At 36.9% G+C, this 19,338-nt stretch overlaps 1 protein-coding gene across 3 annotated transcripts; it reads right to left on the bottom strand.

The window, feature by feature from the left end:
- Positions 1-6,838: 6,838 nt before the first annotated feature.
- On the bottom strand, positions 6,839-18,326 carry sfrp1a (secreted frizzled-related protein 1a). 3 transcript variants are annotated; one of them, XM_079608792.1, is made up of 4 exons: positions 18,074-18,281; positions 17,000-17,879; positions 14,251-14,331; positions 6,839-8,882 (listed from the first exon to the last, which is right to left on the bottom strand). In XM_079608792.1, the coding sequence occupies exons 2-4, from the start codon at positions 17,505-17,507 to the stop codon at positions 8,557-8,559; spliced, it is 915 nt and encodes a 304-aa protein (XP_079464918.1). In that variant the 5' UTR covers positions 17,508-17,879; positions 18,074-18,281; the 3' UTR covers positions 6,839-8,556. The 3 variants fall into 3 exon arrangements, with proteins under 3 accessions (XP_079464918.1, XP_079464919.1, XP_079464917.1); XM_079608793.1 differs by having other exon boundaries at positions 18,002-18,267; XM_079608791.1 differs by having other exon boundaries at positions 17,000-18,326.
- Positions 18,327-19,338: the final 1,012 nt, after the last annotated feature.

The following is a 19,338-nucleotide window of genomic DNA, read 5'->3' as shown; positions in this document are numbered from 1 at the left end:
TGTGTACTAAGACCGACAGAAAATGAAAAGTTGCACTTTTCTAGGTCAATATGACTAGGAACTGTACTCTTATTTCTGCGTAATAATCAAGGAACTGTGCTGCCGTACCAGCAGGCGCAATGATATTACGCAGCGCCTGAAAATAGTCCCAAGCTAGGAAACCTCCAACGTGACCGGCACTAAGTTTATAATATCATTGCGCCTGCTGGTACGGCAGCACAGTTACTGATTATTACGCGGGAACGAGAGTATAGTTCCTAGTAATATTGGCAACTTTTCATTTTTCGTCGGTCTTAGTACATGATGTAACTACAAAAGAGTCAAGTTTTAAATAGGAAAAATATCAAAACTATTTGGTTTTTTTTTTTTGAGAGATGATAATGGTCTAATCAGATTCAATGATCTATGCTAAGCTATGCTAAAAGTGCTACCGCCAGACCCGGATATCGGCTGAATGGATTCAAAAACGGTAGAATTCAACTGTTGAACTCTAGGGGAGATGGAAAATGAGCCTATTTTCAAAAAAAGTGGAGTGTTCCTTTAAAACGTAATTTCGGCATTGTTTATTTCTGCATAACATTCTGCATAACCGTCGGTGGTTGGCCCTTGAACACCGCGGTGGTAAAAAGAAAAATCGTCAGTCGTTTTGTGCACTTTTCCAAAACCATAAATTTCAACGCAAGACCATTTCTAACTGTCAAAACAGTTTTATGACAATTTGTTCCATTTTATGAAATATAGAACTTTAATCAAACATCAGAGAAATAAGGCTACCAACCAACATTATTGATGTTCCAGCATTGTATAATTTAATATGATTTTGCTTTAATTAAAATTGTAAGTTTGGGGCTGAGGCTGTTTTGTGTCATGAATTGTCTTTGGGGGGCCCCAGAGTGATGCACCCTACACAAAGGGGGCCTTGCGCTGACAAAGTTTGAGAACTACTGCCATAGGCACTTGGAAAGATGATAGTTCTCCATCTCCAAGTCGAGCACAAAGACACATTGTCCAGGAGAAAAACACAGGTATGACTCTAGCTGGAGCTCATTAGCTTGAATCTAATCTCAGCCCATTCTTTAATTTGGCAATTTTCTGTGGTGCTTTACATAAGATGTGTGTTCAAAAATTCTGTTTTAGTGTGTTCTGGATCCAGAATACTGTACAGTAACTTTGCATATATACGAAAGTAAGAGAAGACCTCGTAAAGAGATAAAGTTTGCCCAAAAATCAACATTCTGCCATCATGTAACATCATGTCATTTTAAACTGTTCCTTTGCAAAGATAGAAAGACCATGTGAAACTTAATAATGCATTAAATTTTATAGCAGTTACATATCAGCAAAACATATATTTTCAACATTTAAAGGGATAGTTCACCCAAAAATGAAAATTCTAACGTAATTTACTCACCTTCAAGTTGTTCCAAACCTGTATGCATTTCTTTCTTCTGCTAAACATTTTGAAGAATGCCAGTAACCAGTTGATGGACCCCGTTGACTTCCACTGTATTTTGTCCCATACTTTGGGAGTCAAAGGGCTCCATCAAATGTTTGGATAACAATCTTCTTCAGAATATCTTCTTTTGTGTTCAGCAGAAGAAAGAAATGTATACAGGTTTGAAACAACTTGAAGGTGAACTATCCCTTTAAATGGCAGAAGTGAAACTGGGCACCATTCAGTTATGATTTTTTTTTTTTTCAGTTACAAAGATACAAAATCCTCTGACCAACAAAAAAAAAAAAAAAAAAGGAAAAAGAAAAGGAAAAGTAGTTTTTCTTAAAGGATCTGTCTATCATTTTTCACCAAAAAAAAAAAAAAAAATCTGAACATTACTATAGTGATTCTTGAGAATGTGCTGTATACTTTACCGGCACTACACACACAAACTAATGATGATTGAATGATGGAATGAGCAGTTTGTGCATGGACATTTATGGCTCTGTGTGTGCATGAGTCCGAGTGGGTTAAGTGTGTTTACAATATGAATAAATGTGGGTGCTGTGTATGCCTGGTATAAAACGCATTCTAACCATGACTCACCTCCCAAGCTCCACACTAAAATGAAAAATCGAGCCACAAGTGTGTTTCTGGTCAACGTTCTGCAGTCAGTTGTAAGTGGGAGCTGGGGGAGAATAATAAACAATAGTGGTCTGAGGTGCCTCAGGAGTAAGCTCCCCTTGGCAGATCTGGGAGGCGCTTTATAAATTAGAAATGAGTCTTGTGGCCAGGTGCACCAACAATAGCTGCCTGAGCTGCTTAGCTGGCAAACCCTGTCCTCCCACACCCCCACCCCTACAATCTTTCAGTCCCCCGTCTTCTCAGAGTGTGAGGGGTCTGGAAAGCTTTGCATATTTCTGTTCATCTTAGTCTCGTTAGGAGACACCTTGAAGCCAGAAGAAAATTAGGGAGAACTGCAAGCATGTCTGTTATATTTAAACCACTATAAAGTCGCTTTTGTATTATCACGTTTTGTTCTCGTGAACCATGAATTAAATGGCATATATGTAATGTACCATTACTGGACATTTCCCTGAGGCTGAAAGCTTTAGAGCGACATGTTTCAATAAAACACTCAGCTAACCTCTACATTTATTTCTCTGCAGTAATGCTACTATTTTAATTTCCCTGGTCACTTAACACTTCATTACTCAATGTAATGTTTATGGCTAATTTCAAGAAAGTTCAACCCTTAACCTTCATTTGGTTCGTCTGGTTTTTGGAAGGCTTAAAGGCGAGCGTTTAAGGCTGTAAATTACTTTTACATTCATGTTCCCTTTAGGGTCTTGCTATACCCAAAGGAATCCAACAATAGCAGCACAGAACACTGAACTTTCAACTGAAACTCCTGCACTGAATACATTTATTTTTTCTTTTCTTTTTTTCTCTCGTTCAATTGCAAACTCTACGCCAGCACACGGGAACCTGTTAAATAAAACCCTGGGTTTGCCAAATTGCGTCCTTTTTTCCAGCAACGAGAGACTAGAGGCTTTCATAAGAGCTGTAACAAATAATGGAACATTATGAAAGACTGAAAACAATATTAAATAGATATTTTTCCACAAACTATTAGGTTTAAGTTGATTTTATAAATTAGGTATGTGATTTTTAAGTATCAATGCACTTTGCATGAGGATTTGAATGTTAGATAGTAAGATTGAGATGTTTACTTATTTCATTTTATGCTCTTGGGTTTCTTATATTATTAGTAGGTGACCTACATTGAAAAGTAAAGAGTGATGTGATGTTTAATCTGTTTTTGAAAGCTAGCCCACAAAGCTGCATTTTAATTCAAAGTTATGTATAAACATCAGCAACAAATCATGGATATTTCATTCCTATCAAGCAATAATAAAAGTTTAACATAAAAGTGATTGATTCAAATATTTTTCACTTGCATATATTTGTGATGACTGGCAATGTTGCAAATATTTTAGTGAGTTGCATTAATATTTAACAATTAAAATGTCCTTATATTCACTTGCCATGGGTTGTTTGCCTTTGCTTCACCACAAAACTATTATTGCTAATCTAGGTTCCAGCCACCAAAGATTGTCTACATAATTTGATTTAACAAATATGTCAAAGCGTTGTCCTAAAAGTTTATATGATATACTCAGGGGAAAACTTTTTTTTCTCTCTCCAGTCAGGTCACCAAGACATGAGCAAAATCTTAACATCTAGAACTACAGGAATTCAGCCAGGTCAGATGAGTGTGTCCACTTATCAAATATCAGACTTGCTGGAAAGACCAGACCTCCCACGTTGCGCCAGAGTGTCAGTCTTGGCCACTGCATGAAGATAAGTAGCACTTACAGTTTATATTACGCCTTTAAAAATTACAGAGGCTTTTTCCCCAGCTTTATCAGCATTTATTTAATCAAGAGGTTGCTTGTTATCTATTCCTGGACATTATGAAGCAAATTCCTATGCAAGTAAGAGAGGAGTCAGAGACAAAACGGGCTAGAGGTGACTGAGAGATGCAAAGCACCTTAGCATACTTTGATGCAAGCATTTTACAGAGTAATCATAACATAATATGTGTAAGGAATCTAAACGAGCATCATCAGACTATCTCATGAAAATTCCTTTCAAGTGTCATTTTGGTTTTGTTAATATATGCAATTCAAGAAGAGGTGTAGGAACAACCTGAAATGGGTTTTTAGTTTTAAATTCCACCAGCTGCTCTTCAAAATACAACACAGTTTTAAACATCTTTAAAAAAATAAATTAATATGGGACACAATTTGAAAGCACGAAAACCGGACAGGTTTAAGAAACATTAGTCAATCAAGCATCATGTATGAATTAAAAAGCTAATTTTCGTATTAAACTGCCCAGTAGCTGTGTTGAGACATTATTAATCATTCTCTGTTTCTGAGAGAGAAAAAAGTGATAATGAGGTCCGTGATTAACATTATAGTTTAAAAAAAACTACCGTTTCGCCTTTAACCCTTTCCTTAGTGGGGTACAGTATTCCAGAAAGAAAGGTTAACTTACCGTCACATATATACCCTGAACTCTCGGTTGATTAACCCAAATTTTGCATTCAGCCACAACTGCGGTCTGGAGTAGGGCCTAAGTTCAGTCAACCTGGAGTATCTATAGTATGAATGTGTGTTGTATTTGGATAAATGTATTCTGGATGTACTACATTCACCATGTTGCATATCATGTGACCTATCAGCGTCATTGAGTCACGTCACGCCATTCACAAATCCTCCCCCGTGGCCTCATGATAGTAAAGTGTCCAACGTTTGCACACTTCAGAATCTCGTTGGAAGAAGTAGTTCCGGTTACTTTTTGCCTACTCTTTTGTCACATACTGTTTTTCGCCCACTATATACAGTAGTGGGGATGTATGCGATTTCGGATGCAGCCTATTGCTGCGCTCCAATTCGCCTACTTATACTATGCCCTACAAGTGTGTACTGTTTTTGTAAAGAAAACGTAAATACTTTTGAGTGTATAGCAGAATAGTATGCAAGCTTTGGGACATACTACTTTGTCATAATTGCGTCTTTACGGATGCTCTGTTGCTTATAACGTGCATCCTGTCACTGTTTAAACTGTCCTGTCAATCATCTTGTCACAGTTAAAATCCCCCACAAATTGAATTTAAATTCCTACCGTTTCGGAGAGAAATGTTGTAGCACGTTGATCTGTCAGTCGTGAGTCTTTCAATATAATATAATGTAACGTTGAATAAATAATTTATTTCAGGTTTTGTTAGGTTACTCTGAACAGGAATGATATTGTTTGTTTGATGCTAAATATAGAAATTAAAAAGAAGAGATGGGTTGACCTAAAAAACAGCCTGAGCTTTCAAAGATAATATGGCTGTATAAGTTTTGTTAGTTTGTTTAGCCATTTACTGCCACACTTATTGTGAGATGTATAACATATGCATTTCCTGGTATAGATCTCAGCTGTGTGTCTGACACTATGAATGTTTATCAAGTAGTTTGCACTTGTCCAAAATGATTTTCTGAAATCAAAACACTGATGGTGAAAGGTGAGCACTAGCCAATGGGATTACCACTTGCGCATTAGTCTCGCCCACTTAGCGCCTGAGTATAAGTATTATAAGTTAGCATTGCTGCAAGAACTCTAAAAAATGGCAGAAATTAACCTGGAATGTACCACTTATAATGGATGTAACTGATGTGTATTCAAATGTATGGTGTGTCAAGCTTTTTGAATGCCAAAATGACTTATCTGATCTACAAAAAGGTAGTTCAGTCACTTTTCTCTTGATCAAAATGATGTTTGTCCATATTTTCATAGCTTTCATTATTATTCAAACTCATCTCACTGATGTTTTACTATCGTAAACTCCAATAAACCCCACTGAAAGTATGCAAACTCTAATTAAAAGCAGAAGGTGTTGTCTGACCTTTGGAAAGAGAGAGAGAGTTTAAATCATGGATTGTTTCCTAATAAGGCAAAGTTGCATCCTGACTCTTTCCCGGCTTTTGAAGACAGCTGCTTTGTCTATGACAGGGATGAAACCACATCTGAAATACATTTTGCAATACTAGGTCATTTTCTAAAACCATATGTCCAAAGATTGGCTTTGGTATTATTCCTGCATTTTTCATTCTTTTATGTTTTTTTTCTATTGAGATACACGCCAAAGTAATTATCTTTTTATTCATTACCGGTGTTAACAGGAACTCTGCATTTGCTGGCATTTTAACAATAGTTCTGTGTTTGAACATCACACCAATCAATCTTGTTTCACTGATTGATTTAACATGTTAATTGATCTGTTGATGTGGTTTATTGTTACCTGAAAAGATGAGTCATTGTGCCATAATGCTGTTTTATGAAAGGCAAGGGCGCTAAGCTAGACCACAAACAAGGACTATTCAAATGTCATTTTCAGAAAAATGTTGAAAGGTGAAGAACCATTTCCAGCCTTAAAACTTATCACAACATTGGCATTATTAAAACCGCTCTGTCAGCAACGACCGTGCAATATATTTGGCGTGTATAGTTGGTATGGATATGCCATCAACCAAGACCAAGTCTGTGAAATCAGTTTGACAGCTGGAACATAAGAGATTTGTAAGAGGTAGCATTGCATACCATAACCAAATTTAAACAAATACGAAAAGCATGCCTATGGTTGGGATTCTTCTTAAAACACCAGACTGAGCATAAAAACAACAACTGGGCATAAAAACAACAATTAGCTGTATCTGGCAGTCATCTCTGAGGATGCAGACAGTTTGATTAAATCTGACAGTCTATTGTACTCATCCATGCAATCGTTTCCAGAGCTGGCTTATTTATTTTTTTACGTAGAGCATGGCCCATAAATCATCTGAAACATGGCAGTGAAATTGCAGTTTATTGAACTTGTGCTCATTGTTGATATAAGACTGTTGCAACATTCCAGACAGGATTAGCATGCTTAAAAAACATGCGACTTCAGACAGTAAGAATGAATACTGTTATAAAGTATATTGAAGTAAAATCACTTTGTGAATAATTTATCTTGGCCAGCACATACTCTTTTCTCTGTAATTATGTACCAGTGTGTGTGTCTGGCCTGAACTTTTCAGCTGCTACCTGTCATGGCATAACTCTCATTATAAAAAATACCTCATAAATCATAGTGCACCAAATTCATATTCTTATATCAAGCAAAGTCAAAAAGAAAATAATTTTAATGTTCCCAATGTGCAAACTGAATTCTAGTATAAATAATTTAAGTGTTTTTTAATGGTGTGACCATACTGGTCAGGATGCTCGGTACATATTACCACAGAAAATCGCTGTAAATGGAACAATGACTGTATGACAACATAAATGTTTAAGAAACATTTTCTGCCTAAAACTATAGTTTGACAAAGACTGGAAATAACATGGTGTGCAGAAGACAACATTTTTATAGTGTTTATTTTATATCTGTGCTAGAATTTTATATACAAAATGATTTCCAAAAAATGGGAATTGAGGAACATTGAAACTAAGAGTTCTACACCACAGTAAGATCATTTTAAGGAAAGAATTAAGAGATGCTTTACATAATGCACACTATGCATTCTTAAATGATTACTTTAGACAAAGCTTTTGGCTAAAATGTCAAGAGTTTTGCAATTAATAAAACCACCTTTGCAAACAGCGCTATACACTAATAACAGCGAGTTGTGGGATTACATGGAAAAAATGTTCTGTACCAATGAACATTTTTAGCAGTATTGTTGATATAATGCTATATGCTGTTGAGTACTGTTCTTTTATAATCATTTTACTAGTCAGAAAGCATAGTTTGTTCTACAGCAGATAAAGTATAGGCCTATGTATACAGTATTCTACCATCAAAAAGAATCCATTATCATCCCAATCATATGGGACTGGGCAATGTAATTCATCACATACATGGATTGAGCAGTGCAATAAAGTTATGCATATATATCTTGTCAATACTTACGGAAAGCAGACCTCTTATTCTTCACTGGTGTCAACAGAGAATTGCTAATCAAGTTTGATGACTGATTGCTTGATGATCAGTACAGGTCACAGAAAAGTATGTAACCAATGAACAATGCAAAATAATATTGTCTTTTAAATTTACGGTAATTCTAGCAACTTGGAATAGACTCAATATGCTTAAAGAAATGGCTTATATGGTGTGTGTGTGTGTGTGTGTGTGTGTGTGTGTGTGTGTGTGTGTGTGTGTGTGTGTGTGTGTGTGTGTGTGTGTGTGCGTGTGCGTGTGCGTGTGCGTGCGTGTGCGTGTGCGTGTGCGTGTGTGTGTGTGTTAGAAAAGAAAGGTCAACAATCAATTGCAGGTGAATTCTGATAATTTCACAAGATATTATCACAGTTACATATTTGAATATATACAAAAGTGATCAGTTGGTTGTGGTGGAGAGTTTGTCTACTGTTTCATTCATTATCTTTTCAGTCTTAAACAGCACAAGTGTTTGATCTACAAAATACATGAGAAATATATATATATAGTATATAAACAATGAAAAATAAAACAATATTTTGGGTTGCCTGGATGTGCAAGTTCATAAAGTAAGTGGGAGCTCTGAGAGTGTTTATTTAAAGACATTCTCATAAGCAGGGCACTTGTGGCTTTTGAGTTTTTTCATGGTCTTTTTGAACTCTTTGCTTGATTTGTCCCACTTGTGAATACCGGTGAGAAGGTACTGTTTGTCCACCTTGCGTCCCATGATAAGATATGTGTTTCCCATATTTTCTAGCTGCGTGCAGGGGCAGTCGGCTCCGTTCTTCAGGTACAGAGTGAGTTTCTTCAGGTCTTTCTTCTTTAACGGGCCCAGCTTTAACGTTTTTTTCCTCTTCTGCAGGATCACCTTGCGATCCATGTTCTCCCGTTTGACCTCCTTGATCTTAGTCTTTATGGCTGTGGATAAAGAGAAAAGAGAGAACTGCGATCAGCTTTCTGAAGTTATCTTCTTCGGTGGGTGGAGAGGAGACCGAAGATTACATAATCTTGCCAGTAAATATTAGCATTCTGTATTTCTTCAAATAAGCCATTGTGTTCATTATAATGACATGGAGACTTTGAGAGCTGCCAGGAAAAGCCCCCACAGTGTTTTTTTCTTTAAAACACTGCTCCCACCTACTGCATCTGTTGTGGTCTATGATATTCCAAAGCTTCATTCAAACTTATGTTGTGTCCTGGACTGTGCAGCGCTCTCACATCTACACAAAGTCATCTAATTTCCTCAGGCCATGTGCTGGGTTCAAAGAGGCAAAGAAGGGTGTGGGTTGCAAGGGGTATCGCTGGCAGTTCCCAAACGTCCAAGGTCATAAAAGAGAGATTATGCTGCCAAGTAATGCAGGGGGCAAAAGAGAGATGAAGGAATGGAAGAAAACATGAATAGAAGGTGTAATCAAGATCAGGCCTGTCTTCTCTGCCAATGGTCTCAGGGCAAAGTCATAATGATACTGGTCTCTCTGTCATGAACTCTGTCAAGTTCAAGAGAAAGCATCGATATCCATGCAAACCAAAACCGCTCTCATTGCTGTATTCTTTTCCCAGGGGGGCAAGAATGTCCCAAATTGCAGCTTCACTGCCCTCTGCCCCTCCAGATGTAACAGGATACCAGGTTTTGTTCCTTTGAATACCTCTCTTATAAGCTTAAGGCAATTAGTCAAAGGTCAAACATTTTCAAGATGGATATATTGGCTGTGGGTGAAATGGGTCCCATTCAACTGTTACTCCACTGGAGAAAACCATCAACATTTATCAAATATCAAAATGATCCATACACCAGTAACTAAAATTCTGCTTGATACCTTGATAACTATTTTCCTGTTATGGCTCATAAAAACAATAAATGGCTGATATAAAAATTCTATACCATTTTGCCTACAATTTATATAATATATAGAAAACATAAACTAAAAAACTAAAATCAATCGTTTTAAATGCTAGAAGTGAATTTAGCATCGTTATAATGTACAGTATAAATGGATATTCATTTAACTTTAATATTTGCTAATACATCTAACTGCTAAATTATTCGTTTTTAAAGATTAAGTGATTAATAAAGAACATGAAATATAAATTGGGAGGAATTAGCCATTTAAATGAGCTAGTAAATATCCAATATTAACTGTGATACAGATTTTTAAAAAACTAATATTGGCCAATAAAATGTTTTATTTTAAACATTTTTTACTGTGGTAGATAACAGATGTGTATACCAATATACTGTGTAATCCTAAAAGTAACTGACAACCATTGGTAAAAACCAATGCAAAGATTTCATTTAAAAATGATGTACCTTGCTGGCGAGTTTAATTGTCAGACTCTTATGAATTTTACTAGGGCAAACTCAGTCATGACCACTATGTTGACCATTAAACTCCTGGTTTAATCTTATGCCACATTCTTAGATTTGTCTTAATCTGTCTGATCTGTTAGTAAACTCTCTTTAACCTGTTAATCTTTTCATTTCCTTAACCTTCCTATGCACAAGTCAACTCCACGGTGGTCCTGCCAGAGAGTCAAAACTTCAATGGCTGTTTCTCTTTCACACCGCCTTGCAGGTGATTTTTTTTTTCGTCCTGGGTTAACGATGGAGAACCATGCAGAGCGTAACATCTTATCATCTTTAGCGGTCTAACATCAGTGACTCACAAGTGAACTTCGGGCCACCTTCAGAAGAATTTGGTCCAATTAGCAGGCAGATTCTAAAACCCGTGGAAAAGAGCAGACATCAATTGAGATTTACTGCTAATTGTGCTTTAACAACCTGATCAGTCTCCACTGGCTGTCAATGAGCAGACCACAATGAAACTAAATCCTCCCCATATCCTGTTGAACCTTGACTTATATATATTCTCTGCAGCCTGAAGCGCGAAAATAAAATGCGTGATCATTGCCAAGGAAAGTTAAAATCCCCATCGAGACCCATTTTAAGTCAGAAGAGTAGCTCTTAACACTTTAAGACATACTGTAATTCAAAAAGCTACATGATGAAATGTGTTCTATTCTGCAACCCATAACCTCAAATCTCACACCTTCTCACTTCTAATGACTCTTGCAGAAATAAGCCAGAGTCTTCCCAGTATTATAAGTGCACATGGAAGGGATTACAGCTTGATCTGAAGTCTATAAAAGGGCTTAGTGTTTGATGAAATGAAAAAAAAATGGTCTGAAGGTTAAAGCAGTATCAAGTCAGGCTAGAAAGAGTGTTGCCTACCTCCCACAACCACTTTATCTTAGCTTAAATCCCACTTTAACCCCATGGTGAACTTATTTTCCACATTGTGTTTGTAAATGTAATCCTTTCAAATGCAAGGACATGGGTACAGTCGAATACCTTCAGATGTGGCTTTACAGCTAATATATGTAACGCCACACTTTTATGAACAATAACAATGGGAAAGCTATAATAGGGTTAGACTCTCTTGTTCACTGTAATCCAGTGTCTCGAAAAGGGCACAAAAAAGTGCCACATAAATCAAGCCATGTGAGGTGCCTTTCTAATCTCCCTCAAACTGATAAGACAATACTAGTTGAACAGCACACCACTAGACTTCACAGATCTACATCAGCAGAACTAGTTTACTGAACCATGTGAGGGTAATAAGCAAATATTGTGCTCAAAGACTCCACATGCAGATGCTGCATCTATATCGCACACCACAAAAACATCAAGCAGGCATAATAACGTTAACATTTCCGAGCACATGCGGTAGATCATATTCTAAACACAAAACCCAAGCAGATAATGTTTCAGTCTCAGATGGTCCAAATAAGTACTTCATGCTTGAAAGCTCTGGTAAATATTTGATAAATAAGATATAAACAAAGAGAGCATATCTCAGAAATCGTGCGGTCACAATCAGTGTTCTTTCCAAAATGAAATTAATCATTTTGATAAAAAACAATGAAAGCATTCACATTTCTTCTGAGATAAATATTACTTAAAGAAAAAAACTTTTAACCTTTGTCCCTGATCTTTGACCTCGCTTCCTCTGTCATTTTGGAGACATGTCCGCAACCAGATGTAACGATGCCATAAACTCAGTAGGGAGAGTTTGGGCTGAAACAATTCACAAACATGGCACCTGTGGCTCGGGGCGAGCTCCGGTTAAAACAGTGCTACACCATACAGTTTTACTACAGGAAAGCTGCATGCATCACTGACCACAGGATAGACAGCCAACTAAAGTGCGCTAATGCTGTACTGTTTTGTCGGGCAGGAAAGATAGAAGAGCAAAGCTGGGATGGCAATAAAACTATATCCATACTTTGTCTTCTGTTTCCATAGTCTTCAAATATATTCAAAATCTGGATGGAACTTAATGCTTGATAGGAGTATCCAGGGCCGTTCGAAATGTCTAATAAGACAACAATATGTATTTAGGCTGGATGGAGAAACTATTCCTTGCATTTACTTTAATTTAATACTTCACAGCGTGAACCCTGTCTTCCTTCACTGTCTGTCTTTTTCAATTTCCTGGATTAGAAATGTAGCACCGAGGTCACAGAGAGAGTGTCAGTGGTGTTGGTATACATAAAGCTGACCAGAGAAAGACGGCAGCTTTCCAGAGATAGCTTACCCATTTCAAACACTAAATGAAACTTTATGGTTTTGTCAGAGGCTAACCAAAACCAGCTTTTGTTTTCCTCTCCAGAGGAAAGCAGGAAGTCACTCTCACACTGCTCTCCTTTTGTTGAGGTTAACTCCTGCTGTGATTGGCCTTAATGGCTGCAGTTATAGGATCATTTAACAGTCATTGTTGTTAACCATCCTCAAATCTAAATGCTCAGTCACACTGAAAATCGAATAATTAAACCCCCTTTTCATAACAGTAGATAATACAGACCACCAATGTATCAATGCCCAACTATACAATTCAAATCGTTTTTCTTTTTTTCAATAAGTCTCTTATGCTCACCCAGGCTGAATTTATTTGATCAGAAATACAGTAATATTTTAAAATATTATTACAATTTAAAATAACTGCTTTCTATTTTTATAATGTTAAAAAAGTAATTTATTTATACGATTACAACACAGAATTTTCGACACTGAAGACATCCAGTCTTCAGTGTCACATGATCCTTCAGAAATCATTCTAATATGCTGATTTTCTCCTCAAGAAACATTTATTATCACTATCTATCATGTTTTCTCCTCAAGAAACATTTATTATCACTATCTATCAATGTGAAATTATAAATACAGTGATACATTTCTTTCAGAATTTTTTGATGAACATAAAATAGAATAAAAAACAGAATAAGTTTGAAATAGAAATATTTTGTAATATAAATAAATGTCTTTTGATCAATGTAATGCATCATTGCTGAATAAAATGATTCATTTCTTTTTTCTTTTCTTTTTTTAACTCTACTGACCCTATTACCCCAATGACCAAAGAGTAAACTCAGACTTTGTCAGATTCTGCCCAGAGGTCAACCCCTGGGCTGTTGTCACATCCAGACAGAAGAGCAAACATCCCAATTTAGAGCTGTTAGTAACAGCCAAATAAAGACTTTAGGGCCGCTGCGAATTACCTCAATTCATTAGCTAAACAGTTGTGGCCTCTCAAAGGGTAATCCAAACCATGACATAGATTTACAAGGGTTAAAACATTCTGCTGCTGCTGTTTTAAGTGTTTAAAACCATTGCATTGTTCTATTAAAAGTGGTTTTGGCAGTCAAGACAACCAAATATGTGCAAAATAACAAAATCTTGATCCAGTGATTCTAAAAGTGCTTGAATCTGTCCCAAAAGCAGTGTTAATGGCCATGAAATAAAATATCATTCTGGCACTCAACATTTATGGCTAAAGAAAGTTATGACTCAACATGATGACTTAACACTGGTGAAAGGTGGACCTCATCTTTAAACTAAACTTAACTGAAATATTCAATATAACAATAAGCAAGTCATTATAAAAAAAATGCATTGCTATGGTTTCCACTCCTGAAAGAATAAAGTTTTCCCTCATTATTCAAACTTAAGACATTATAAACTCAATTTAAGATGAGCAAAAACATCTTTATGAGCCTGCTGGGGAAGCTGAAGGAATAGGTGAGTAGTTCTGGTTCAGGACTGTGTGGTTTTGGCTGTTCTTTCAAACTAATATATAGCCTATCAGTCTTGGCTGTCTTTCATGCCTGCTTCATTTCCAGAATACAGACGATGAGAGGGGAAGATGGGCTGCAGTCTTGGCAAGTTCAGTGTGTGAGTGCAAAATAGCATGAATGTGTGTGTGTGTGTTTAATGTATTAGTGTTCTTACCAAATTCACTGGCGCACATGTGCTCCAGAATCACATCCGTTTTCATTTCATTGTCACAAGGAGGACAAACTGGAGAGTATCCTAAAACAGAGGACATGCTGTCAGTGAAATATCAGATACATTTGCCATTGGTATCAAAACCCTGAGTGATTGTGACCAAATATTTTATTTTTTATTTAGGTTTTGTCTTCTTTGGTTGTCCCAAGGAAAAATGTGTGTGCCTCTCTGGCAAGTTTGCAATTGACTTTAAACAGTGGGGAACCAATCACAGAGCAAAAAGAAGAGAATTCAAACTTCTTTAACTTTCTCTAATTATCTACCCGTCAGGCGAGCTATGGGATTTTCTTCCTGGCTTTCTTCTAAGGGCCTGAAATACATCCTGTGCTTTGAATTGTTAGTATACTTGTGTTTTGCTTTGCTCTGCTCTTCTGACAGCAATAAAGATTAAAGTAAAAACTTTTTAAACATAAAAAAAAATGTTAATGCTTTCTTTGCCTGTCACGTGGGAATTTGAAGTAAACATAATTGTGTTATTTACATTTGTATATAACTATTGTTACAAGTTACGCAGGTTAGAAAAAGGAGGCATGGGACAACACCCCAATAACTGGGGCTGACTGTAATTAGAACAACTATTGTTCCATGAATGCCTCCCTATAGTCATGGAAACAGGGAAATTAACCCTTGAATGAAAACTCTTAGTCCCTTTCTTAGATTTTTGATTTAAAATCTATTCAAATTCAAGCAAATTATCATTAGAATGTATTTTTCAACAGGATAAAACTCCCGTCTGTCTTTAATTATGCTAGACTTAGATTTAATTTCGGTTAACTAGTTGTTTTTTCATTTGAATCTATTTAACAGATTATTGTGGAAATTGCACTCAGGTGAAAAGAGCTTGTAAAGACAGCTGTTCACAAGGAATTCCAGAGGTAAACGTTTTTATGTCACAACTTTTCTGCGTAATGTAAATTATCACCCAATTACAAGCTGCCAGTGGATCAAAATTGTGCCAAAACTAGTATTTTAAAGCAACGCTGCATTTTTTGATGATCACATCAGCTCTAAACTTAAACTGTCCTGCAGAAGATAAAACAGTTCAAATTTCAGTGGCTCTTTTTGAGCGTTACTTTCTCCACAGGCATTATTACCATGGAATCACAAGAAAATAGTGGACAAATGGTTAGGCTTAACCCCTTTGTAGAGAATAGGAAGTCCTTTCTTGTCTTTAACCCGGCACTGCTTGAAGCTTAACAGTGGGTCGATATGCGAGGGAGGGTCTAATGTATCAGTGGCTTTGGGTTCATTTGACTGTGATGCTGACAGCATGTGATAACAGCTGACAGGATCTCTATGGGGTGTTTATTAATTGAACTTCTCTGGTATTCCAGCTTCCAAGCCACCATGCTAGTGTTCTCTCACTCCGTACTGTGCGTCACTAACAGCAGGCTAGGGCAGATGGCTGAAGTCACAGAAGTATCTTCGCTCAGTGTGGTACATCGTTCTGGCACACAGTCTGTTCATACACCATGTTGTAACTTTGGAAATGGAAATTCCCTTGTAATTTATGAGCCATCTACATAAGCTAGTTTGTACTTTCCCTTGTCTGAGACATACAACTATAGGGCTCAAGTGTTTCCATAGGGAAAGTTTGACTAGTGCCAGATGCCCTGACTTACCTGGTAAAATACTCCACATGACGACAAGAAGATATTCTGCGATACTCTAACCTACATTTGCTGTAAATTACAGGGGAGGTTTTTAACAAGAGTCTCTAAGAGTGTGGAAATTTATTTCTTTATTTTCTAACCACTGAAAATTAAAATTTTCTGCTTAAGTGCCACCAGTAAATAAAAGCAGCTGTTCAAATCTCTCTGTGTGTCTGAACTAAGAGTACTATCCTCCTGCATTACCTTATGAAAAAAAATGTGTTAACAAGCACAGCAGGGAAGCCTGGAAGAGGGTTTTACAGAAATAAAATGGTTACTCATATACAGTAATTCATTTTAAGTCATGTTTACCTTCAGTGTCTTTTTTGCAAAGACAATTATCTATTCCAGTTGCGAAATAACACCAAATAAATAGATATGTAATGGTCCGTTTTTGGAACACATCCCAGTGTTGTCCTGGAACTCAACTAACACCCTGAAATCAATTGCTACCAGCTGTTAAACAAGCAAAAACTTAAAAATTCATTTATCAAGCTTTACAAAAAGAGGCCACGTCCCCTGTGTCTTCTACACATTTTTTTTAATGACCATGTTACCTAGAAATGTTCCCAAAACTGAATCATTTGTCCAATCGGACACAAACATGAGGTATTGAGAGCCCAAGAGGCAACAAAAGGTGTGATAACTCTAGATGGAAACCCCCAAATGGACGCTAGTCCCTGAAATAACATTGCAACTGCTTTTAAGAAGTTCAGGTGTTACTTCTCACACACAGCAAAAGGTGAAAGGTTGTAAACTGGGTAAAATAATACTAAATGTATATAGTATACATTGAAACAGTCAGTATACCCTTACAGTACATGATTTTAAAAAAGTGCCATCGCTGAAATATACACAGGCCTATGTAAAAAATAATAATAATATTTTTTTCATTTTCCCCCAAATTTTTTTGTATGTCAAAATGCATGCAAATAAATTTACGAGAAATGTGTTCGGTTAGCTACACATTTATCTTCACGATTTAATGAAATTACACCTGATAAAAATGAATGTTTTCATAATTAGTCATTTGGACTTACCACTGGGATTGGAGGCCTCTGTGGCATTGGGCGCACTGATGCACACATCATCGTCAGGAAAGTTCTTGCAGGTGAGCATCTCAGGCCAGGGAAACCCAAATGCTTCCATGATGGGGGTGCACCCATCACGAACATTTTCGCAGAACCAGCGGCATGGGTAGATGGGCCTCTCCAGGCACACAGGGGAAAAAAGGGAGCAGAGGAATACCTGAGTGCCCGGGTGGCAGTTCTTGTGCACCAGGGGCACCCAGCTCCCCGCTTGCTGCTTGATCTCAGCCATAGTCTCGTGCTCCAGCAAGTTGGGCAGCAGCATCCGGTTGTAGCCCACACCATGACAAAGCCTCAGGTCATCTGGGATGTCCACACACTGGGGAGGCTTGTCGTAGATGCGGCCGCCGTTGTCTGGCTTCCAGGTATCGTACACATACTCAGATGTCTGGCCCAATGAGACCAGTGACATAATCAAGATGATGATCCGCCAAAGGAACAAAGATGCAAGGGACTTCATTGTGACTCCTGGTCAGGATCCCCCAGTCAATGCAGCCCCCAAAAGTGGTGAGCCTTGAGTGAAATGAAGTCCTCTTTGTCTAGAAAATGGGGAGGGAGAGCCAAATACCTCTAAATTTTACAAGACTCCGAAGTCAAAGTATTGAAGTTGTTGAAACTCCACCTCTGAACTGAAGCCCCGTAGCTGTTGCTGACTCACACGGCTGAGTTGCTTGAAATGCGCAGCGCTCGAGAACAGGGGAGACTGAGACAGCCTCGGCGACCAATAGGAAACTTTCCGCACCTTTTGCTTCTCGTGTGTCAATCAAAGTATTCAATGACCCAATGAATGAGCCAATATCCCCGCCCGCGCGCGTTTCTCTCACTCTCCCCTCTGTGGAAACAGATCCTTAATAACTTCATTTTGATAACATTATTCGAGGCATTGAAATGCATGAGGATTTACTCGCTTAAGGCTTGTGATAACTATATTTAACATATTCTAAAAAGAGTTACCTGCAGACTAGTAAAACATTCATGCATACCAGGCAATGAAGTCTCTTTAAAACGTGAGTTAACGTTACCTACTTTAGCTGTAATATATTCTTGTTAAGCAGATAAGCGATTTCTCCACGCATCGTGAACGTTTAAATGTGCATTTAATACCATAAGACATTATTTGCGCTATGTTCATGGTCTCATTTGTATTTCAATGAACCAAATTAAGTTAAAATGTGAGGTGTGAAATCGCCCAACGCATGTTAGCTCTCCTCTGCGCAGTTGTTTTGCTAATCACATTGGTGAGATAATGAAGTCTGAAGATAGCTCAGAGCTCATTACCACCAACTCCCGTTGTCAGGACAATTTAAAGCAACACGGCCATTACAGAGTGCAGAGTTTTAACTTACTCGAATATAAAAACAAAACATGTTACCATGTAGAATACACGCGAAATGTTTCCTCAATTTAGTCCTTTGTGTTGAAAATTAGGAAGCTTAAAAAGATGCTGATGTGGATGCCACTGAAATGGTGTGTCTGTTAAAACACAAGGTTATCTCTCTTTTTCCAGTTTATATGATTAAATAATCAGGCTACTTTGAAAAAAAAATTTAAAAAAAAATTGAAGTAAAAGGTACAATTCTAGAAATGTCCACCTTTTTTTTAGCTGTGAAATCTTTAATGATTTTATAAAGTAAATATAAGAATGATATAGTAAGTAATATTTCAAGATGGAATATCATCTTAAAATAGCCTATCCCCTGGTTTAACACACAAGGCTTAAGCTAGTCCCAGACTAAAATGCATGTTTGATCTGTTTTAACTGAAAGCAACTTGCACTGCCATCTAAAAATGTCAATGCCATTGTTTCCTCTCAAGATGCACACCTCTTCCCCTCCTCGAGTGTGAGCTACTCTCACTATATCATTCTAGAAACTTTTATTATTATTATTTTTTACATGATTTTGTCTAAAGGTTAAAAGAAAATAGATTTTTTTTAGGCAATTGTTTTAGGCTTTACATGTTTAACTTCCACTAGGTTTAGTCATTTACAATTAGACATTTATTTGGATATAATAAAAAAATAAAAAAATGACATCATCACGAATATCATTATAACATTTCTGCAATCAAGTGAAATTTGTTTAAATAGTGACACTTTTGATTTTGTTTAGATTTGTTTAGATTTGTTTTGATCTAATTGATCTATTTTTCTATTTAATTTTCTATTTATTTATTTCAGTATGGCTACAAGTAACTAAGGAAAACTTAACTGTAGATAAAGATAATAAATAGCTGTTTATAATAGTTTTCTAAAATTAGAAATATGATTATGTGTACCATGCTCCATGTAT

The sequence above is a fragment of the Phoxinus phoxinus genome (assembly GCF_949152265.1).
Source record: "Phoxinus phoxinus genome assembly, chromosome: 3".
Lineage (NCBI taxonomy): Eukaryota > Metazoa > Chordata > Actinopteri > Cypriniformes > Leuciscidae > Phoxinus > Phoxinus phoxinus.
The sequence above is the reverse complement of the archived record's forward strand: the minus strand, read 5'-3'. Positions and strand labels throughout refer to the sequence as shown.

Coding starts and splice junctions, on each gene's coding strand:
- sfrp1a (XM_079608791.1), bottom strand. CDS start 17,507: ATGAAGTCCCTTGCATCTTTGTTCCTTTGGCGGATCATCATCTTGATT. Junction 14,332..16,999: donor AGAGGCCTCCAATCCCAGTG/GTAAGTCCAAAT, acceptor CCTCTGTTTTAG/GATACTCTCCAGTTTGTCCT. Junction 8,883..14,250: donor CATGTGCGCCAGTGAATTTG/GTAAGAACACTA, acceptor CTTTATCCACAG/CCATAAAGACTAAGATCAAG.